The sequence below is a fragment of the Procambarus clarkii genome, chromosome 65 (genome assembly GCF_040958095.1).
Source record: "Procambarus clarkii isolate CNS0578487 chromosome 65, FALCON_Pclarkii_2.0, whole genome shotgun sequence".
NCBI lineage: Eukaryota > Metazoa > Arthropoda > Malacostraca > Decapoda > Cambaridae > Procambarus > Procambarus clarkii.
This window is the reverse complement of record NC_091214.1, coordinates 15,095,892-15,116,038: the sequence shown is the minus strand read 5'-3', so window position 1 is coordinate 15,116,038 and position 20,147 is coordinate 15,095,892. Positions and strand designations below refer to the sequence as shown.

The following is a 20,147-nucleotide window of genomic DNA, read 5'->3' as shown; positions in this document are numbered from 1 at the left end:
TTGAGTTAGGAAAACACTATTTGTCAAATATTGATACTGTTCTTAAAAGATTTCCCCATTTTGCACCCGCAAGATAACGTAAGCTTTTAAGGGTTGATAAATGTTAATCTTCTTGTTTGAGGAGCTGTTCACTTGAGACAGTTAAGCAAGTCCCAGCTGTGTCTGGGTACAAGTGACAGGATGAACAACCCAGCGGGTTTTCTTCCTATTGGGGAGTGTTGTACATTCTGCTATGGCGGTATGTTCACTCACAGGATGAGTGGCGCTGCCCAATACTGTCACTATGGCGGTATGTCCACTCACAGGATGAGTGGCGCTGCCCAATACTGTCACTATGGCGGTGTGTCCACTCACAGGATGAGTGGCGCTGCCCAATACTGTCACTATGGCGGTGTGTCCACTCACAGGATGAGTGGCGCTGCCCAATACTGTCACTATGGCGGTGTGTCCACTCACAGGATGAGTGGCGCTGCCCAATACTGTCACTATGGCGGTGTGTCCACTCACAGGATGAGTGGCGCTGCCCAATACTGTCACTATGGCGGTGTGTCCACTCACAGGATGAGTGGCGCGGCCCAATACTGTCACTATGGCGGTGTGTCCACTCACAGGATGAGTGGCGCGGCCCAATACTGTCACTATGGCGGTGTGTCCACTCACAGGATGAGTGGCGCTGCCCAATACTGTCACTATGGCGGTGTGTCCACTCACAGGATGAGTGGCGCTGCCCAATACTGTCACTATGGCGGTGTGTCCACTCACAGGATGAGTGGCGCTGCCCAATACTGTCACTATGGCGGTGTGTCCACTCACAGGATGAGTGGCGCTGCCCAATAAACTCGCCCCTCGGGGCAAAATTTAAAAAAAAATTTAAGCACCGGCCCCGCCCCTCACAGAGAACACTGGGGAGCACCAGGAGTCCCCCAGGGTGACAAGTACCGGCCCCGCCCCACACACAGAACACTGGGGAGCACCAGGAGTCCCCCAGGGTGACAAGTACCGGCCCCGCCCCACACACAGAACACTGGGGAGCACCAGGAGTCCCCCAGGGTGACAAGTACCGGCCCCGCCCCACACACAGAACACTGGGGAGCACCAGGAGTCCCCCAGGGTGACAAGTACCGGCCCCGCCCCACACACAGAACACTGGGGAGCACCAGGAGTCCCCCAGGGTGACAAGCACCGGCCCCGCCCCACACACAGAACACTGGGGAGCACCAGGAGTCCCCCAGAGTAACAAGCACCGGCCCCGCCCCACACACAGAACACTGGGGAGCACCAGGAGTCCCCCAGGGTGACAAGCACCGGCCCCGCCCCACACACAGAACACTGGGGAGCACCAGGAGTCCCCCAGGGTGACAAGCACCGGCCCCGCCCCACACACAGAACACTGGGGAGCACCAGGAGTCCCCCAGGGTGACAAGCACCGGCCCCGCCCCACACACAGAACACTGGGGAGCACCAGGAGTCCCCCAGGGTGACAAGCACCGGCCCCGCCCCACACACAGAACACCGGGGAGCAAAACCAAAAACTCGGCCCCCAACTAAAACGCAAAAGTCACGCAGGGTGCAGTCGCACCTCCACAGATCTCCAGTATGAGCTCTTGATACTGGTATTGGCTCCAAAGGGACACCACTTGCGGGCTATTCATGCCCGTGCCACCTTTTGGGTGACTTAATCTTCATCAATCAATCAATCAGTGTTCTCCGGCAGAGCAGAAAATGTCGAAGTTTGGGAAAAGATACGAAAAATCTCTAGAAGCAGCCCAACCAAACCGCTGCACCACAGCCCACTGGAACAAGCAAACATCCTCCTTGATCAATGGGCAATAACATCGAGCTACGACTCACTCCCAATTAACATACAGCACAAACTTGATGACACACGCCCCAACAGACAACGAACCATCAATCTTGCCTGTACAGCTATCGACGTGTCGGACCTTAATGATGTAACTGAATGGGAATTAAATCATGCACTAAAGATGGGAAAATCAACTGCTCCTGGAGAGGATGGTATTACTTACAGTCTACTGAGATTAGTCTCACAAGTACCAGGTAATCCACTATTAGTGTTGTACAGAATGAGTTTACGTGAAGGAGTATTACCTGATGCTTGGACAAAGAGTGTCATTGTTCCCATCCCCAAACCACACTTAGATAATTATAGACCCATATCTCTAACATCGTGTGTTTGTAAAGTGTTTGAACGTATTGTTCTTAACCGACTCATGTATCGTATACAGGGGCACCTGTCACCCCAACTGTTTGGATTTATGCCTGGGCTCAGTACACAACACTGTTTTGCTGAGTACTTCGCACATATTGAAGCTTCCCCTCAAACAGTCTTCATCGACCTAGCAGCAGCTTTTGATACAGCAAACAGAGAAATCATACTGGAACAGCTTGCCGAGCTGGGAATACAAGGAAAATTACTGAAATGGATAAAGGGCTATTTGTCTAATCGAACAGCATATGTTTTGTTTAATGGTGTTAAAAGCACAGAGAACAAACACTTTGAACTGGGAACTCTACAAGGTGGGGTCCTCAGCCCCTTGTTGTTCAACGTTCTGATGCATAAACTTATTAAAGATCTTCCAACTAATAATGAAGACACTGTCATTTGTTATGCTGATGATATATGTTTACAGGCTGCCACCGAGCCTAGAATGCAAGTTCTGCTCGACGCTTTTGCTACTAGAGCTGAGGAATGTGGCCTCCTTATCTCTGTACAGAAAACTCGTGCCCTCATTCCATGTGGTATTCCATCAGCCAATTATCATATAGATGGGCGAGCACTTGAGAACTGCGAGTCTTACAGATACCTTGGTGTCCCCATTAACGACCCTGGGTACCTTTCTTCTCTCAAGAGGAGACTTTGGGAGAGATTAAAGCCCTTGCGGGTCCTTGTTGGTGTCAATCATGGACTTAACGTAAGACTTGCTAGAATGTTTTATGTATCATTTATACGCTCTGTGATTGACTACAATGCTCTACATCTCACACTGTATACTGACAAAGAGCTGAAATCTCTTGAAACCTTGCAAAATGAAGCTATGCGTCTCATCCTTGGGGCTACAAAGTCCACGAGAATAGTTAACATGAGAGCAGAGTTAAAATTACCTACCATAAGTGAGAGAATTTTGTCTATTAGCACAGTTTTCGGCGTGAAGGCATTGAGTAGATCTAGACAACACATGAAGTTTCAAGCTAAACTTTCTAATATGCTGCACTCACCTGAGGTCTATAGAAGAAGAACGAAATCTGATTATGTATATTGGTTCTACAAGGTAGCCAACTCCATCAAAATATTAAATATGTACCCAACTCAACTAATGATTAATCAGTCAATTACTCCATGGGATAACTGGGATCTATCAGTTGATTTTGTAAATGCGCCCAAGAAAAATAGTGTGCACACTACATTATTAAAACAGTTAACACTGAAAAGCATCACTGAAAGTACTCAGAGTATGGGTAACGATGTGTATCAGTGCTATACCGACGGCTCTGTAGAAGAAGGTGGACGATGTACCGGATGTGCATGTAACATATTTGAACAATCTTCTCTCGTACATACAGCAATGAAGCGCGTCAATGACTGGGCAAGTACGACTCAAACCGAACTTGCAGGCATATACCTTGCCACTGAATTTTTAAAAGACAAAGGCAGTGGACTTATGTACTGTGACTCGCAGAGTGCACTCCTGGCATTGAACGCTCATAGTAGTGACACCCAGAAAATAGTCAGTGATATTCGAATGAATGTTTTAGCTGCTAAAGAAAACAGATTTGAGATTAAATTCCTATGGATACCATCACATGTTGGCATCTCAAGGCATGACACTGTTGATATGCTTGCTAAGACAGCCTGCAGAAAACCAGTGGTAGAAATTGATATGGGTGTTTCATTAGCAGTGACAAAGAGAATACTTAAACAAATATCTAATGAAAATCTCACCGACCTAACAAATTCACAAAGACCTGAAAGTTATAGCATTAAATATTATGATAGATATCGTGAGGAGACATTCACATATGGAACTAATAGAACAAGAACCCGGCAATGTGATGTTATAGTGGCCAGAATACGCCTGGGATATAGACGTATCTGGCAGCTTTCTCAAAACCCAAATGTCGAGTACACAATGTGTCAACTTTGTGAAAGTGTCCAGTACACAATGTGTCAACTTTGTGAAAGTGTCGAGTACACAATGTGTCAACTGTGTGAAAGTGTCCAGTACACAATGTGTCAACTTTGTGAAAGTGTCCAGTACACAATGTGTCAACTTTGTGAAAGAGAAAACATGCACTCTCTTGAACATTATATTGTAGAATGTCCCATACTGACTGACTTTCGCCCTCCTGGGCTAAGATATGCTGAACACTGTACTTACTATATGAGTACTGGAACACTTGATGATATATTGGACTTGTATCCAAGATTGACCATGTAATATATCAATTATACAATGTATATATATGATGTAACTATATAACCTGAGCTTGTAAAAACACCTTCAGTGATTAAGTGCTTAATTGCACACTAGTTTCTTTATCAGCTATCTCACCCTGTCAGAGTAAATGAGACAAATGTATGTGAATGCATGTGTGTGTATATATGTATGTATATGTGTGTGTGTGTATGTATATGTATGGGTATAAAGTATATATGGAAGCTGATCAGAATTACATTTCACCTTTGTGAATGTACATTAATGACACTGTAAAAGACACATCAAACACTTTATGTAGGGCATACGTAAATCTGTGTGTTTACTAGTTGTGTTTTTGCGGGGGTTGAGCTTTGCTCTTTCGGCCCGCCTCTCAACTGTCAATCAACTGTTTACTAACTACTTTTTTTTTCCACACCACACACACCCCAGGAAGCAGCCCGTGACAGCTGACTAACTCCCAGGTACCTATTTACTGCTAGGTAACAGGGGCACTTAGGGTGAAAGAAACTTTGAACATTTGTTTCTGCCTCGTGCGGGAATCGAACCCGCGCCACAGAATTACGAGTCCTGCGCGCTATCCACAGGCTACGAGGCCCCCCTATTGTATTGTGTATCTATGTATTTACGTATGTAGGTTAGCTTAGCATTTTAAAAGCACCGAATCACCTTCTGTGGTTGAGTGTTCAATAAACCCTTGAACTATATGTTTAACACTTCTCTAACCCTGTCCATGGAGGACAGAAGAAAATGTATATATGCTGGTTAGCATTGTAAATGTGTGGCCACGTCTGTGGTAGAAAATAATAATAATAATAATAATAATAATAATAATAATAATAATAATAATAATAATAATAATAATAATAATAATAATAATAATAATAAAAATAATAATAATAATAATAATAATAATAATAATAATAATAATAATAATAATAATAAAACCCGGCTGAGGCCACACGGAGTCCACCAACCCCCGGCACCTCTCGGCCAAGCCTGCGCCGGACACCGTCACCCCACCCAAAGAACCAGCCAGAACACGTCAAAACAAATCTATCAACACTCCCGTGACCCAAGGCGATATGTGCGCCAGGCCTCGTACAACCGGCCCGTTGAACAGAGATGCCAAACGGCAGTAGCAAAGCTAAAACACGAAAACAGAACGTGATCAGGCGGCTCCCAGGCGAAGGAGGGGTCCAGACGTCCGCTCGTCGTCAAGGTTGAACCAGGAGTCCCATTGCTGTGTATACCTAAGCTTGTTTATAGTAATAATGAACGATGCTCCGATCTGTTCTTCTAGCAGTAATAAGGAACAATGGCCAAATACTGGTACTCTTATATTCGAGAAAACCTCGAATTTCCCACAAGTAACTAGAAACATTAATTGTTAATTAAATAAAGGTAACAACGTACCTGCTGCCGTCCTGTGAGATGGTGATATTAGATGAACTCATAGCTAGTTTTTGATCTACACTGTGTAATCTTTCATATATAATAGGGTAGAAGCACATTGCTGTATATACCTAAGCTTGTTATTGATAAAAAATGTTGCATTCAGGTATGTGGACGAAATACTGTCAGGGCTCCAGATTCAATTTTCGCGGCGGAACAAAAATGTTTTGGCACTTTTCCTTTCCTCTGATGCCTCTGTTAACTTAGTAGTAAATACGTTCCCTTGAGTTAGCTAGCTGTTGTGGGTTGCATCTTGATAAAAGTGTAGCTGGCCTAGGAGGACTTCGATAAGTCAAACAGGCTTCCTGTCCCCAACCATAGACAGTGTCTGAACTGCGTTCCCGCCAAACTTGCATTTATTAATAAAGTGCAAATTTGAATTTCAAAAGCTGTATGCTATTAGAATTCAGCATACTTAATCTCTAGATCTAGTAAAAGTGTACGAATATAATATTAAGACGTTTTTTGCTATGATTAGATACTAAATTGTGTTATTGTTTGTGTGTTAAGAAATGCTGCGTAAACACCATCGCCTCGGCCTGTGTGGCTGAAGACGCACTGCCTCGCTCATACAACAGTAGGCTTACCTCCTACACCGTACAACATGTCTGATGATGAAGAAATAAGCGAGACAGAACTCTTTGTTAACAACAAAGGGCAGCCAATACAGTTCTCAATAAAGATTTGCGAGGAAAAGGCAAGGCTTGAGGAGCTGATCAAGGTAAGTCGCAGCTCCAGCACCAGTTGTTCCTGAGATTTGCAACGTGTTGCTTGGCACTTGTCCAGGCTGACTAAACTGAAGGAGTGCCAGGTGCGGGTGCCTGGCACTCCCAAAGACATTTCAGACATAAAAGCGACCAAAGGGGGAAGTGGTATTATCAGGAGAAAGTGTTAAGCCATTACGACTGTACAGCACTTAGAAGGGATGTAAGGATAAGGATTTGGGATGGGACAGGGAGGAAGGAATGGTGCCCAACCACTTGGACGGTCGGGAATTGAATGCTGACCTGCAACAGACGAGACTAATTTCTTAACCATCCAGTACAAATGGTTGAACTAATCAAAATAAAGTTAGTTTCTCATGATTAACCTTTATTACTTTGAAAGCTACAAGGTTCATATAAAATTTATCTCATACATTGATTCTTCGTTACATGGAGATTCTTCTTTAGATTAACATTGATTATTGTTTCAACATGATCAAGTTTTTAAGTGGCAAAAAAATTAAACTGTAACGTACCAAGAACATCGCAAATCGAGCGTATTAGCATTTGCACTTCTTGTCATTAAGGAATCATACTACAAATGCATGCACATGTAATTTAGTACAACTGTGGGTCATGTTGTGAGGTTAAAGCCTCTCTCTCTCTCTGATCTTTTGTCCAGCCACTAGGGGTGCACGGTAGAAATGCAGGTCGGCGTTCAGTCCCCGACCATCCAAATGGTTGGGCACATTCCTTTTCCCATGCCCATCCCAAATCTTTATCCTTATATCTCTTCCAAGTGCTGTATAGTCGTAATGGCTTAATGCTTTCTCGTGATTATTATCTTATTTTTCTTTTGATTAAAAAGTAGTAGTATTTTATGGGTGTAAATAAATAAATGGGTGACTTCTGGTTCAATCTTGATGACAAGTGGAAGTCTGGACACCTGTTTTGCCTGGAGCCTACTGGCTAGGACAACATTTTTGCCTTTGGGTCCCAATACTGCCATCTGGCATTCCTCTTCAACGGCCTGCTTTTTTTTTATTTTTTTTTTATGCGTGGCACCCATATCGTCTGGGGTCATAGGGAATTTGATAGATTTTTTCCTGTTTTCTGGCTGGTTCTTTAGGCAAAAAAAAAAAAAAAAAAAAAATGAGGATCAGGTATGGCCAAAATGAGGATTTGAAACGTAATACAGGGTACAAAACAATCGAATCTGCCCATAGTAGGAAAACAGCATGTCAAGGATTTGGGAATAATGATGTCCAACGACCTAACATTTAGGGAGCATAACCAAGCAAATCCAGGGATCCCGTCAATGGTTGTACTCTTCAAGTCACTTGTGTTGTCCCGTCTTGAGTACTGCTCAGTACTCACTTCCCCCTTCAGAGCAGGAGAGATTGCTGAAATAGAGGGAATACAGAGAACATATACGGCACGCATAGACGCAATAAAGCACCTAAATTATTGGGATCGTCTCAAAGCTCTCTAAATGTACTCACTAGAAAGGAGACGAGAGAGGTACCAAATAATATTCACATGGAAAACACTGGAGGGCCAGGTCCCAAATCTACACAGTAAAATAACAACATATTGGAGTGAACGATATGGAAGAAAATGCAGAATAGAACCAGTGAAGAGCAGAGGTGCCATAGGCACCATCAGAGAACACTGTATGAACATCAGAGGTCCGCGGTTGTTCAACGTCCTCCCAGCGACTATAAGAAATATAGCTGGAACAACCATGGACATCTTCAAGAGTAAACTAGACTGTTTTCTAAAAAAAGTGCCGGACCAACCGGGCTGTGGTGGGTATTTGGGCCTGCAGACCGCTCCAAGCAACAGTCTGGTGGACCAAACTCTCACAAGTCAGGCCAGGCTTGGGGAGTAGAAGAACTCCCAGGACCCAATCAAGCAGGCAGGGAGTGGTGTCTGGCATGGTATAGCCGAGAGGTGCCATGAGTTGGTGGGTCTTGGTGATCTGGTGTACCCATGGGGTGTGGTGGGTGACTGGCTATTGCTCTGCTGAAGGTCATCTGAAGATGTTGGTAAATTTTACCCATTTGGGCTTTGAATATTGAGGTATTCGTGGTTCTGCTGTTTGGCTTCGATTTTATTCAGCTACCCACTGGATGCCTGATGCATTATCGTCTGAGTTCATTGGGTGTTTATAGACAGTCTCCCAGTTGGCTTTGTGTGTGGAGTAGGTACTGGCTCTCACCTCCCCAGGGGATGCCTGTGTGTCACTGAGCACCTGCTGTAAAGTGCATTTATCATCCTTAAGGGACAGCAGTTTTTTTTTTTATATACTCTGTACCTGATTTACCTGAGGGCTACTAACCCTAGTGGTCTCGACGAGGACAGGAAGCTGGTAGCTTGTCGAAGGTCCCCCCGTTTGCCTTGGATGATCTTTTCCAGGTATATTTTAAAACAACACAGTTTTGGCATTTACGGCTTTGGCGGGTAGGCGGTTCCATAGGTTAATATCCTTGTGGGTGAAAAAACATCTCTGGTTTTTGGTCCTACATTGTGGCTTGTTGAGCTTGAAACCATTGCTCCTTGTCTATGTTACATCTGACCTTCTGAAGAAAATATCCAGATCAACATCCTCAAATTTATTCAGTATTTTAAAAGTTTCAATAAGATCCGCCCTGTTATGCCTGGTTTGCAGTGTTGTTAGCCCTGTGGCCTCCAAGCGTTAGTGATACGAGAGATGACTTAACTATGGAATGACTTTTGTTGCCCGATGTTTCACCTTCTCCAGAGCAGCTATATCCTTTTGAAAAGGAGGTCTCCATGCTTGGATACAGTAATCCAAATGGAGGCACACCAGAGATTTATACAGTTGAACCATTACCTTCTTTTCCTTATACAGTAGTCAAAAATACGCTTGATAATCCCAAGAGTTTGGTTAGCTTTTATTTCATATGTTCATATGAACATATGAAATAGAACCCCAGAACCCCATCAAGCAGGTATCAAGCAGGGGTATCTCCCTTAAGTAACTACTGTTGACATATCTTGTTTATAATTTTGTCTTCTCATTTGCAGTACAATATTAAGATAAACCGGTCTACCCTGTATTGCAAGCTGCTTCATGTGGGTGCCACATCTTTACCATCAGTCATTTATTTTTTTGGTTTCTGGCAACTGCTGTGTTTTATCAATGCTTAAACACATTTCTTGTCATTTTAGCAAGGTGCTGGTGAACTGACTTCGAAAGTCACTGGTCCTCACACTATCCGCCTGATACCAGAAGAGGAGAATGTTGTCGGCTCGCATGGTGACTCCTTCCGGAGCAAGTACATATTTGACTGTGTACAGCAGGGAAGATTATTGCCATTGGAAAACTATAGGTACAGTAATTGTCTTTTAGCTTTTTGCACCGAGTGTTGTTTTTATGTAACTCTTTTATTTTAGTATGTTTACAATGTAGTGAAAAGTTCTGTGCACATATGTTAGGTATTTCCAATGATTTCTGCTGCCTCAAAGAACCAACTACTGTACAGGTATAGTCCTGGTATATCAGAAGTATATACTCCTTGGCACCTTCGGAAGATCATTTCAGTTACAGCAAAATTTATATGAATTTGTACCACAGAGTAAAGTGTACCTACAAGACCATATAAATATACTGGGGAGGAATGAATATGGCTTCCTGTGGTATAGCATTTAGTGTCATTACTGTACACTCCTTGAGAGCTACATCAACCTGGGCTCAAACTCTGGGCATGGAGGGTTGATCCTAAACATTTTCACCTGTGTTCAACCATCAGTAATTGGGAACCTGGTCATAAACCAATTTGGAGATTGTACTCTAAATTAAACTACTATAATACTGTAGGGTAAGGCATAATGATGTTCATCCTCTGGAGGTGAAGATGACCATGACTTCAATATAGTATATCAGGTCGAAGGTCTGTTGCTTGTGTGTCATAATAATAATAATAATCATAATACTCTAATTCATTGTGTCGGGGGACAGGCATCCAGAGTGTTTTTATAAATGTTAGGCCTATATTGAGGTCATCTCCCCCCAATGAAGTTGAATTACAGAGCTCCACAGGATGCAACCTCACAACAAGCTGACTAACTCCTGGGTACCTACTTGCTGCTAGGTGAACAGGCCATTAGGTGATAGGAAATGCGCCCAACCATTTCTGTCTAGTTTGGGTTTCGAACCTGGAATGCTCAATTGTGTTTCGAGAATGAACCCAACTGTACTAACTGGGCCCTATGATGATGGAGGATGAGACCAGTTCAGGTCTGGAAGGCACGCCCACACTTGGGACATATGTGGGTGGCGCTTGGATAGTGTCCCTGGACCTCCATGACGCATATTGGCACATCCCGATTCATCTGGGGTTCAGGGACTGGCTCGGTTTTGTTGTGGGACGAAAAGGTTGCCACTTTCGTTACGTTCCTTTCGGCTTGAATCTGGTACCTTGCGTTTTCACACGCCTTACCTGTGTCATGGTGGCCCAACTGCGTCTGTTATGGGTTCGGGTTCTGGCCTATCTCAACGACTGATTGGTGTGGGTTCCCTGCCAGTCCGCGTGTCTGCTCGCCAGGGGTTTTGTTCTTTTCCAGCTCGCCGGGTTCGGGTTCCTGGTGAACTGGAGGAAGTCCCACCTGGTTCCCTCTCAGGTTTGGTCTTGGGTGGGTCTTGTGTGGGACTCTCAGACCACTTCTTAGTCTCTCCCTCTGAAGTCTCTGCTTCAGCTGCAGTTCCGCCTTCGCCTGTTTCTGGGAGGCTCCCGGGGTCACCCACAGGTTGCTCGAGGGTTTATGCAGGAGCCTGAACTTTGCTGTGATGTTCTACCCGCCGGGTCGGGTTTGGCTTTGTCGGCTGTTCTGGTTCCTTTGGGGACATCCCTTCCGTCTCTCGCAATCGCTGGGTTCGGCCTTCGGGTTCCTTGCGTCGGATGCTGTGTTGCCGGCTTCCTCTTCAGGTTTTTCGGAGTTCAGTGCCTTGGCACCTACCCGAGCCCTTGCTTGATATGTTCACGGACACGTCATCTCTTGGCTGGGGATTTTTGACTAGTGCTCACCAGGCCGGCCAGGGGCAGTGCAGCCTGTCCTTTCATTGGGCCCAGAGCACGGTGCGGAGAGTTTGAGGCAGGTGTGGATGTCACTTCGGAGGGTTCGGGTCACTCGCGGATCGATGATCCGGCTCCATTCGGACTGCTCCCCGGTGGTTCATTTCCTGAACTGAGGGGGTTTAATGCAGTCCTTGGCTCTTTGGGGCTGGTCGCTTCGGGTGACTCGTCTGCTGAGTTCTCGGGTCTCGCTTTCCTGGCTGTTCACATTTGGGGGGTGTTCAATGTCCTGGCAGACAGCCTGTCTCGGTTCATTCCCCTGTCCACGGAATGAACGATTGATGGCGACTCTTTCAGTTGGCGCTGCCGGACGTACGGGTTCCCGGAGGTGAACCTCTTCACGTTGGCGTGGTCGAGGCATCTTCCGGTATATATGGCGCCCTTCCTCGACTGCAAGGCCGTCGGGGTCGATGCCTTGCAGCAGGACTGGTCGAGGTGGGGTTACCTGTACAGTACATCTTTCCCCTGGTTCAGCTGTTGCTCCAGGTCCTAGCTCGCTTAGATATCCTCTTGGCTCCTTGGTGGCTGGCCTAGCCTTGGTTTCAGGCGCTGCTTATTTGGTGTCCAAACCCGAGGGTCTTCCAGCGGCTCTTCCTCTTTCAGTAGATCGGACCAGTCTGTTACGAGGCTGGTTCAATCTTCTCCTTGAGTCTTCGCATCTGGTCTTTCTGACTCAAGGCTATCACCACTTATATGGTGAGCAGGTAACTTCGTTGATGGTGTCCTACCTGCGTGCTTCGTCTTGGCAGCAGTATGAAGTTTTCTGGTGGTCCTTCCGGTATTTCTTGTCTCCTCGTCGGTTTACTTCGGTCCATGTTTTGTCCTTCCTCTCGTGGTACAGTAGTTCCAGGACTGTCATCTTATGCCGAATACCGTCGCCTCGTATCGTGTGCTGTTGGCGGAGCCGCTCCAGTTTGCGTTTGTCATTGATGTAACTTCTGAACTATTCCGCAAGCTGTCTCGAGCGTTGTTTCACCTCCAGCCTGCTCATGTGCTGCCTGAGCCATCCTGATCCTTGCATCGGGTGCTCTCTTTTCTCTCTTCCCCTCGGTTCGTGGTGGCCCCTTCAGTTCAGGATTGTTTCTCAAAGGCTCTTTTCTCGTTGGCATTGGTCTCCTGGGGTCAGGTCAGGGAGCTTCATGTTTTCCTCAGGCGCAGGTGTTTCTGCTCCTTCGGTCCTGGTGGTAGGTTTATTCGTTTGCAGCTGTCTCCTTTTCTGGTAAAGAATGAGACTGCTGCTTTCGGGAGTGGTCCTTGGGCTGTTGATGCTTGGTTGGTTCGGCCAGGGGATGCATCATGTGATATTTCCGACCGCGGCTCTCCAACGTTACCTCCGCACCATGGCCTCCGTGGCCGGGAATGCGCTTTGGGTTGACCCAGTTTACCTTCCCTGTTCCAGGGTTCGGGTCTCTCAGGTTGTCCTCGGGGTTATTCGGAGCAGCCAGCCTGCGGTCTATCCCCGTGCCCATGACGTTCATAGGTTTACTGTGCTGGCTGCCATCTTCGGTAACATCTTGGGTCTTGGGCTGACATTCGGGTGTGGGGGTTTTTGGAGGTCAAACAGAGTTCTGGCTGCTCACTACCTTGTTAATGTTCCTGGCCCTAGTTGGGTATGTGTCACATTGGGTCGGCAGTTGTAGCCAGTTGCCTCGACTTCGAGTTGAGGAGCAAGTGGCGACCGCCTCCCGGGTAAGTCCCTCTTGTTTCTGTCTTTGGGTAAGTAGCTCCGGGGAGCTGAAGGGACTTTCCCCAGAACAACAGCATTGAATATAATGAAACGCTATTTTCTGGGTGAGACCCGGAGGTTACCGGCAATCCTCCCTTTCCTCCGTTTGGCAGTTTTTCGCATGTTTTTGACATCCAGCCTCAGAACTGGGTGGTGTGGATAGCCGGCACAGGGGTCTGCGGCTTCTCCTTTTCCCCCTCCTGGGGAGGGGGGAAGCTGCACAGACAGTGGTGCAGTGACATAGTGACGTCATGCTCATTTGTTTTTCTTTTGGGGAGTTCTGTCCACTAATTCGGCTTTCAGTAGCAATTTCCTAACCAGGATAGGGGTTTGTTTTGGGGCGCTTACTTTTCTGGGTGCCTTACCCGGTCGATGACAGACATAGAATTCTTCCAACCACATGGGGGGTTTCTATAGACCATTGCTCCTCGTGCCTCTCTGAGGGGTCCAGGTTCTGGCTCATGGTCCCTGGTAGGCCTAGAACTCCATTTGCTTAGACTGATGCCAGAGTCTAATACATACATATCAGCCCGGTTAGTTCCGGGGAACCTCCGGATCTCGCCTAGAGACCATGGGGTTTCATTACATTCAATGCTGTTTTTTATTTGTTCGACTTCAGTGGGGGGATGGGGGGAAACCCTGCCAGCCGCTGCTTGTTAGCCAGGGTGAATTGAAGCAGGCTGTGTTTAAGGCACCTTTTCTAGCCTCTTTTTCCATTGAAGTGAGCAGAGTGTGTCGGCTTCACCCAGGGGGCAGCTGATCTCTGCTGCCTGGTGCTGCTGCTGCTTCGGTCCAGTAGAGAGTGACCCTATGCCCTGAGCCGCCTGTGTGCAGGTCTGTGACTACTGCTTCCAGTGTATCTGCACCTGCTACTTCACCACTCCGCCATTCCCACAGGACTTGAGGTTGTGCAGTATGGGTTGAAGTCATAGCTTGTACTCGACTTAGATTAAAGTGAGAGAGTTGTGCAAATCGTCAGCCTCACTCTCATCCTGGCCTACCTGGATTCAACGGCAAGACAAGTCGAGACAGTAGGAGATAGGTTAGGATGCAGTGGATATTTAGCAGTGTTCTACATGCCACACTGCACCCTAGTTGCGCTCCACAATGCTAGGTCTGTCTTCCTGCCCGAAGAACCATCTCTGGTGGTTTTCTCCATACAGTCCACCGGATTAATGTGAACCCCCGGGTAAAGCTTAATATGAACTGTAGGAAGGGAGAACTCTAACTTGCTAACAAGAGTCAAAAGTAATCGGACTCTCACCCTTCCTTCCAGTGTTTAAAAAACTACTTGGCACAGAAGCACTTTGAAATACTCAAACTACCTTTGAATGATGTTTGGTAATGCGGAAGTGGCCAAACAACAATCTGGGTTGTGTGCAGTAAGTGTACATCAGAAAGTGATAGGAGAAAGCAAAAAAAAAAAAGGGGGTTGGGTATAACAATGCTTGCAAGGTAGAAACATTGTGGCCTTTTCAAGGATGATTAATTAAATAACATACAGTACTTCTACTTTTCCAGTTCAGTATAACCTTTGGTGCTGTTATGTTGATGCTGTGTGTTGCGGTTTTGTGGTCACTCCATGATAATTGAAATAGTTTTTCTTCATTAGGGCATTCAAGAAGTCCAGGTTTACTGATAAGATCAGCGTAATGGACATCATGATGGGCATTCATTCATGGGATGAGTGCGAGCGCTCTGGGTAAGTAGTCAAATGCTTTTTATGACTGTTTTTGTGTACAGTATTTTTATGTACAACAACTATTTTACGGTTGTTACAAGCAACTTTTTAATAATGCTTTATCTTAGCACTAAACTAATTTTTGTACAATTAATTCTTGTGAAAATAAATGTGAAGTACTGTACTGTATGTGATACAGTAGCAGTATGGGGAATATCTGGATGTTTGTCTGATGACATGAGTATTATGCAAGATACAACTGCATAATAATACAAGATAATCCCAGGATGATGCCTTGTAAAGATGCAAAATGGTTATATAATAATAAATGCTTAAAAGTTAAAAGACTAAGCTGGCTTATGAGTTCAAAAGGAAAAGTTATAATAATCTTGAAGAAAAACTGTAACCAGATGCATCATGACGTCATGTGGAAGATACATAAACAATGTTTGGTTGGGAATGCAAAAGTTATGATTGTTGTGGCACATACTAGTAGGGTAATGTGAGGATGTGCTTGCTAGAATGAACCACTGACAAATGTAGTAGATGAAAAGAAATAGAAGCCAATTCTGTGGATGTAAACCGAAAGGAAGAGAGACAAGAAAAAGGGAATGTGATGAGAGTAAAAGATGTGTGAAAACATTACTTAAGTAGAAAATAGAGTGAATGAGGAGCTTGAATGAATGTTGAATCAAAACTACAGAAAACAGGAAGCAATTTTGGAAAGACATAAGAAAGTGTAACAAGGAAACTGGGGGGAAAAATGATCATGGAAATATTAAAGATAGTCAAGAAAGAATGATAACTGGGGAAGAATAAATTATATTTACTGTAGTGGGAGAGAGTACTCTGAAAATCTGATAGGTGAAATTGATGTAAGAAGTGCTGATGTTAACATGATAGGCAGACGAGTCACAATAATGTGGCCTAAGATATGAAGACTAAACCACACACCAGAAAATAAGGAGACGACGTCGTTTTGGTTCGTCCTGGACTATCATCAAGTTGATTGTGATGAGACAAGGGAGGCACATTACGTAAGGCAAGAGAGAGGTCAGGAGGAGGAAAAAACATTTAATTCTCATTCTATCTGAATGAGATAGCCCTCACAGGTGGGCTCACTAAGTTAGGCAAACCAAAACAGACCACTGTCAGGTTAAAAAATGTGACCTGCGTCCTCAAAATAGCAATAGAACTACCCCCTAAAAAAAAAAAAGCAACACTTCATTCAACTAGCCCCCCCCCCCATGAGGGAGGGGGAGCCAGCTAGGGTGAGCCTGGCTATCCACCCTCTAGCTCTTGAATGATGAAAGCCGCCGACCAGAGGGAGGGATAGATTAAGGGAGCCGACAGAAAAGCTGTTAAAGTGCAGCAAAAAACACCTGCTTGGAGGAAAATAATGACCTTGAGGTCACTATTTTGTCAACAAACACAGCAAGTGCTTGTTGAGCAGAAAAACTACCTTAATTGTGATGTGTCCAACAGCCACCAGATGACTGCCCAAGTGTCCCGAGGACCTGGTCAGCTGGCCTGGTGTGTCCATTTGCATAACTCAAATGGGCCCAGCCTCTGCTCCACACATGCAGCTAAGTAATGTTGGCTATTCACGAAATGTTAGTTCCATGAGGGGCAAGTTCTTTATTTTGTTTCATTTATGCTTCACAACTGTGTTTTACACACCCACGTTGTGTGCACTTGCTGTCTATTTTGCTCCAGTTGTGAGCCAGGTTTACTTTCCTTGATATCCAGCTTTTACCTTTGTTGCCTCAGCAGAGACACCTGCTCTGTAGGGCTCAGGTTCTTCCTCTGTGGGGTTAACTAATCTTGAGTCACCTTGGCTGCCTTTGTGGGCAAAGGTGTATGAAGCTGTGATTTGCAGTATGAGATTGGGCATTGTTATATAGTCTGTTGTAGTCTTTGACATGGGCAGTGCTTCTGCCGATCTGTGTCAAGATAACACTTGTCCTTTGTTTGGTCAGATTTGTAGCCACCTTCATTGGTTTGAGCTCCTAAGCAGTTTCAGCATGAGGACTCGCATCATGGCTGGAAGATAGTGCCTTGTTTTCCTTGCATTAGTGGCATATGTTTTGTCATAAGCAGGCACTTGAATAGAAGGCAGTTGCCTTGGTTTTTCAGGTCTTTCTCAAGGGTTCTTTTGTGGCTGTTTGCTTCTGTTCTTCCCTGTGATATCGGGGTTGGTAGCTCATGTCCAGATGCCAAAGTTGACCAGCATTAATTATGGTAAATCACAAGGCTTTTGTCAATTTCGTTTAGCTGCTTTGTTCATGTGCAGCGCAGATGTGTGTTCGGCTGTGAGTTGATCTAGATTCCTCAACTGAGGATTCTTTCTTTGCATTGTTGTCTGCTGCTGCAGCTGCAGATGATATTATCAACTGTTCACTCTGCTCCTGCAAGACATGGTGACATACTGTCTTCATTGTCTGCTGGCTAGCCATTTTGGATTGTCTTTAGGAGACTGCTTTGCTGCTCTCCCAGCTGTTTGTTACCTTACTTTCTTCCCTTATTTTCCTGGAGGATATGTTATTCAGGTTTTGGCGCTGGCGGGTGTGTCCTTTCAGGTCTTTTGGTTGTGGTCGGTGGCTGCATTTCTTCTTGTAGCTGGTTCAATGCCCGAGTTCCTCATAGTTCTGGTTGAGGTTGAGGCTCTGGTGCACCAGTCACCCAGGTGCATTCTCTTCTGGGTCTGCAACTTGCTGCTCTGCTGCTGGGGCACTTTTAACACTTGCCCAGGTCTGGTGGTCAGTGGAGGTTGGGAGACATCTGAGTGTGTCTAGGCACCTTCCACTGATAAGCGCTCTACTTTTTTCCATTGCTACTATTTTTATGTTCTTTTTCAGAAAATACTGTAGGGCCTTCTGCCGAGACACCATTGGAAATGAGCTATGTAGAGCTTCTGAGGGGGTTCCTCTCGGTAATCAAGCATTGAATATAGCGAAATGTCCTTTAGTTGTGGGCCCTCAGTAGCTCCCTATTCCCAGGCTGATCCTTTTTTCCCATGGAGGTGCTGGGGGTTCAGATCGGGCAACTCACAAGTGAGGTCGATAATTGGTTTGGGGCTCTGGGTGACCTGGACTCATCTGATGATAGTCAAGTGCAAATAGATTAGTGTTACAGTATTTGTTTGCAATAAACAAATATGTTGTGTTTTTTCTTGGTTTTGGATTTATCTCTGATGTCCACAGTTCTCTCGTCTTGTAGAGAGCCAGATTCTGGTCCTGGGTCTTGGTAGGTGTGTGAGCATCTCAGAGGCCTGGGGAACTTTTCCAAACTAGGCAACATTAGAGCACCAGAAGCCGCAAGGACCTCCTGAGAGCTCTCCAGAAAAGGGCACTTTATTACATTCAGTACTTCATATTGTCTGCAAGAAGCATGCAGACAATATACAATCCTAATGTTTCATTTGTATAATATTTTGCCAATTACTCATTACCATACTGTTCATGATATTATTGAATAGAACTGTAAAGTGCGTATTTTATCATTTCCCTTTCTATATTGTATAAACTACATTTCTTTCCAGCCAAAGTAATAATTAGCATGAATTGCTGCTTCTGAATACTCTGTTATGGCTGTAACCTCTGTACCCTCTTATATTAATAATTAATCTTCCAGAGAGAAGGAGGAACAAATTATGGGTGATTTTAGCATTGGTGATTCAAGTGGCAATAATAATCAACATCCAGAACGACAAAAAAGGTTTGCTTGCTTCAGGTATGTATATTTCTGTGGGGGAGCCCCATCGGCTCCCTGAAGCTATCCGAACTAATATGTGCTATATTAGTTTGGGGTCCTTATGCCTACCGGGAACTATTAGCCAGAACCTGGCCCCCCCTCAGAGAGGCACAGGAACCAATGGTCTATGAGCACTTTAGATTTAAAGTACTGTATGTCATAATTGCCATCGTCCACCTTTCTGGGTCTTGTCCCGGTCGATGGTAATTATTACGTACTCTAAATGTAAAGTGCTCATAGGCTATTGCTCCCTGCACCTCTCTGAGGGGGCCAGGTTCTAGCTCGTGGTCCCCGGTAGGCATAAGAACTCCCGTGACTGATGACCCTAAACTAATATAGCACATATCAGTTTGGATAGCTTCAGGGAGCCTCTGGGGCTTACCCAGAAAATTCCATTTCTTTATATTCAATGCTGGGTTTCTGGGGAAGCCCCTACAGCTCCCCGGACCTATCCAGGCTGATATGTATATCATTACACTTTGGCATCAGTCAGTGTGAATGGAGTTCTAGACCTACCGGGGACCACGGCCAGAACCTGGCTCTCCTTAGAGAGGAACGAGGAGCAATGGCCTATAGAAATTCACATGGGATTTGGGGCATTCTAGGACCAGGAGGCCAGGTGGACAACCGGGCCGCGGGGTCGCTAAGCCTCGAAATCACCTCAAGGTAGGTAACCTATGTCTGCAATCGACCGGGCCAGGCACCCAGAAAGGTAAGCACCCCAAAACAAATTCCTATTCTGGTTAAAACGACTAAAATAGACAAACGAATGGACAGAACTCCCCAAATGAAAACAAGCAAACGAGCATGACGTCACTCGAGCCGCGCCGCATGTTTTGCACAGCTCCCCCCTCCCCGGGAGGGGGAAGGAAGAGCCCCAGATCTATTGCGCCGGCTATCCACCTGTCAGTTCTCGGCTGATGTGATTGTGGCTCGGTTGTGTGGCCCCCAGCTCCTGATTCTTTCTGTGATGTGCTGTGCCTTGGGAGTAATATTCACAGGTACTCAGACTGCATGTGCTTAGGATTTATGGCAGTGTTGGGGGGTTTCCTTCTCCCTTATTTACCTTGGGGTAAGTGGTAGTTTTGCAATGGTAAGGGAGTGGGGTACTGCAAAGGTAGTTTTCACCTATTACAGTGGCCGTCTGTTCCTCCTGGGTACGTTGTCCTCTTGTGGGGATTTTCTTTTCATTTTTGTTTCTGCCTGGTCTGCTCTTGTTCCCCTACCCCCAGTTATAGTAGGGTCTTGACCTCCTGTGTTCGGTGGTACCCTCTG

General features: G+C 45.5%; 1 protein-coding gene across 3 annotated transcripts in view; it reads left to right on the top strand.

Moving 5' to 3' along the window:
• Positions 1–6,415: 6,415 nt before the first annotated feature.
• The window catches only part of LOC123771101 (myb-like protein X), a 64,053-nt gene continuing 50,321 nt past the window's right edge, over positions 6,416–20,147 (top strand). For 2 of the 3 annotated variants that reach the window (XM_069309433.1, XM_069309431.1), the window contains exons 1-4: positions 6,416–6,630; positions 9,809–9,969; positions 15,051–15,140; positions 18,753–18,851. In XM_069309433.1, coding sequence (XP_069165534.1) covers positions 6,514–6,630; positions 9,809–9,969; positions 15,051–15,140; positions 18,753–18,851 — 467 coding nt within the window. In that variant the 5' untranslated portion in view covers positions 6,416–6,513. The remainder of the gene's footprint in view (positions 6,631–9,808; positions 9,970–15,050; positions 15,141–18,752; positions 18,852–20,147) is intronic. The other variant, XM_069309432.1, reaches the window with a different exon arrangement.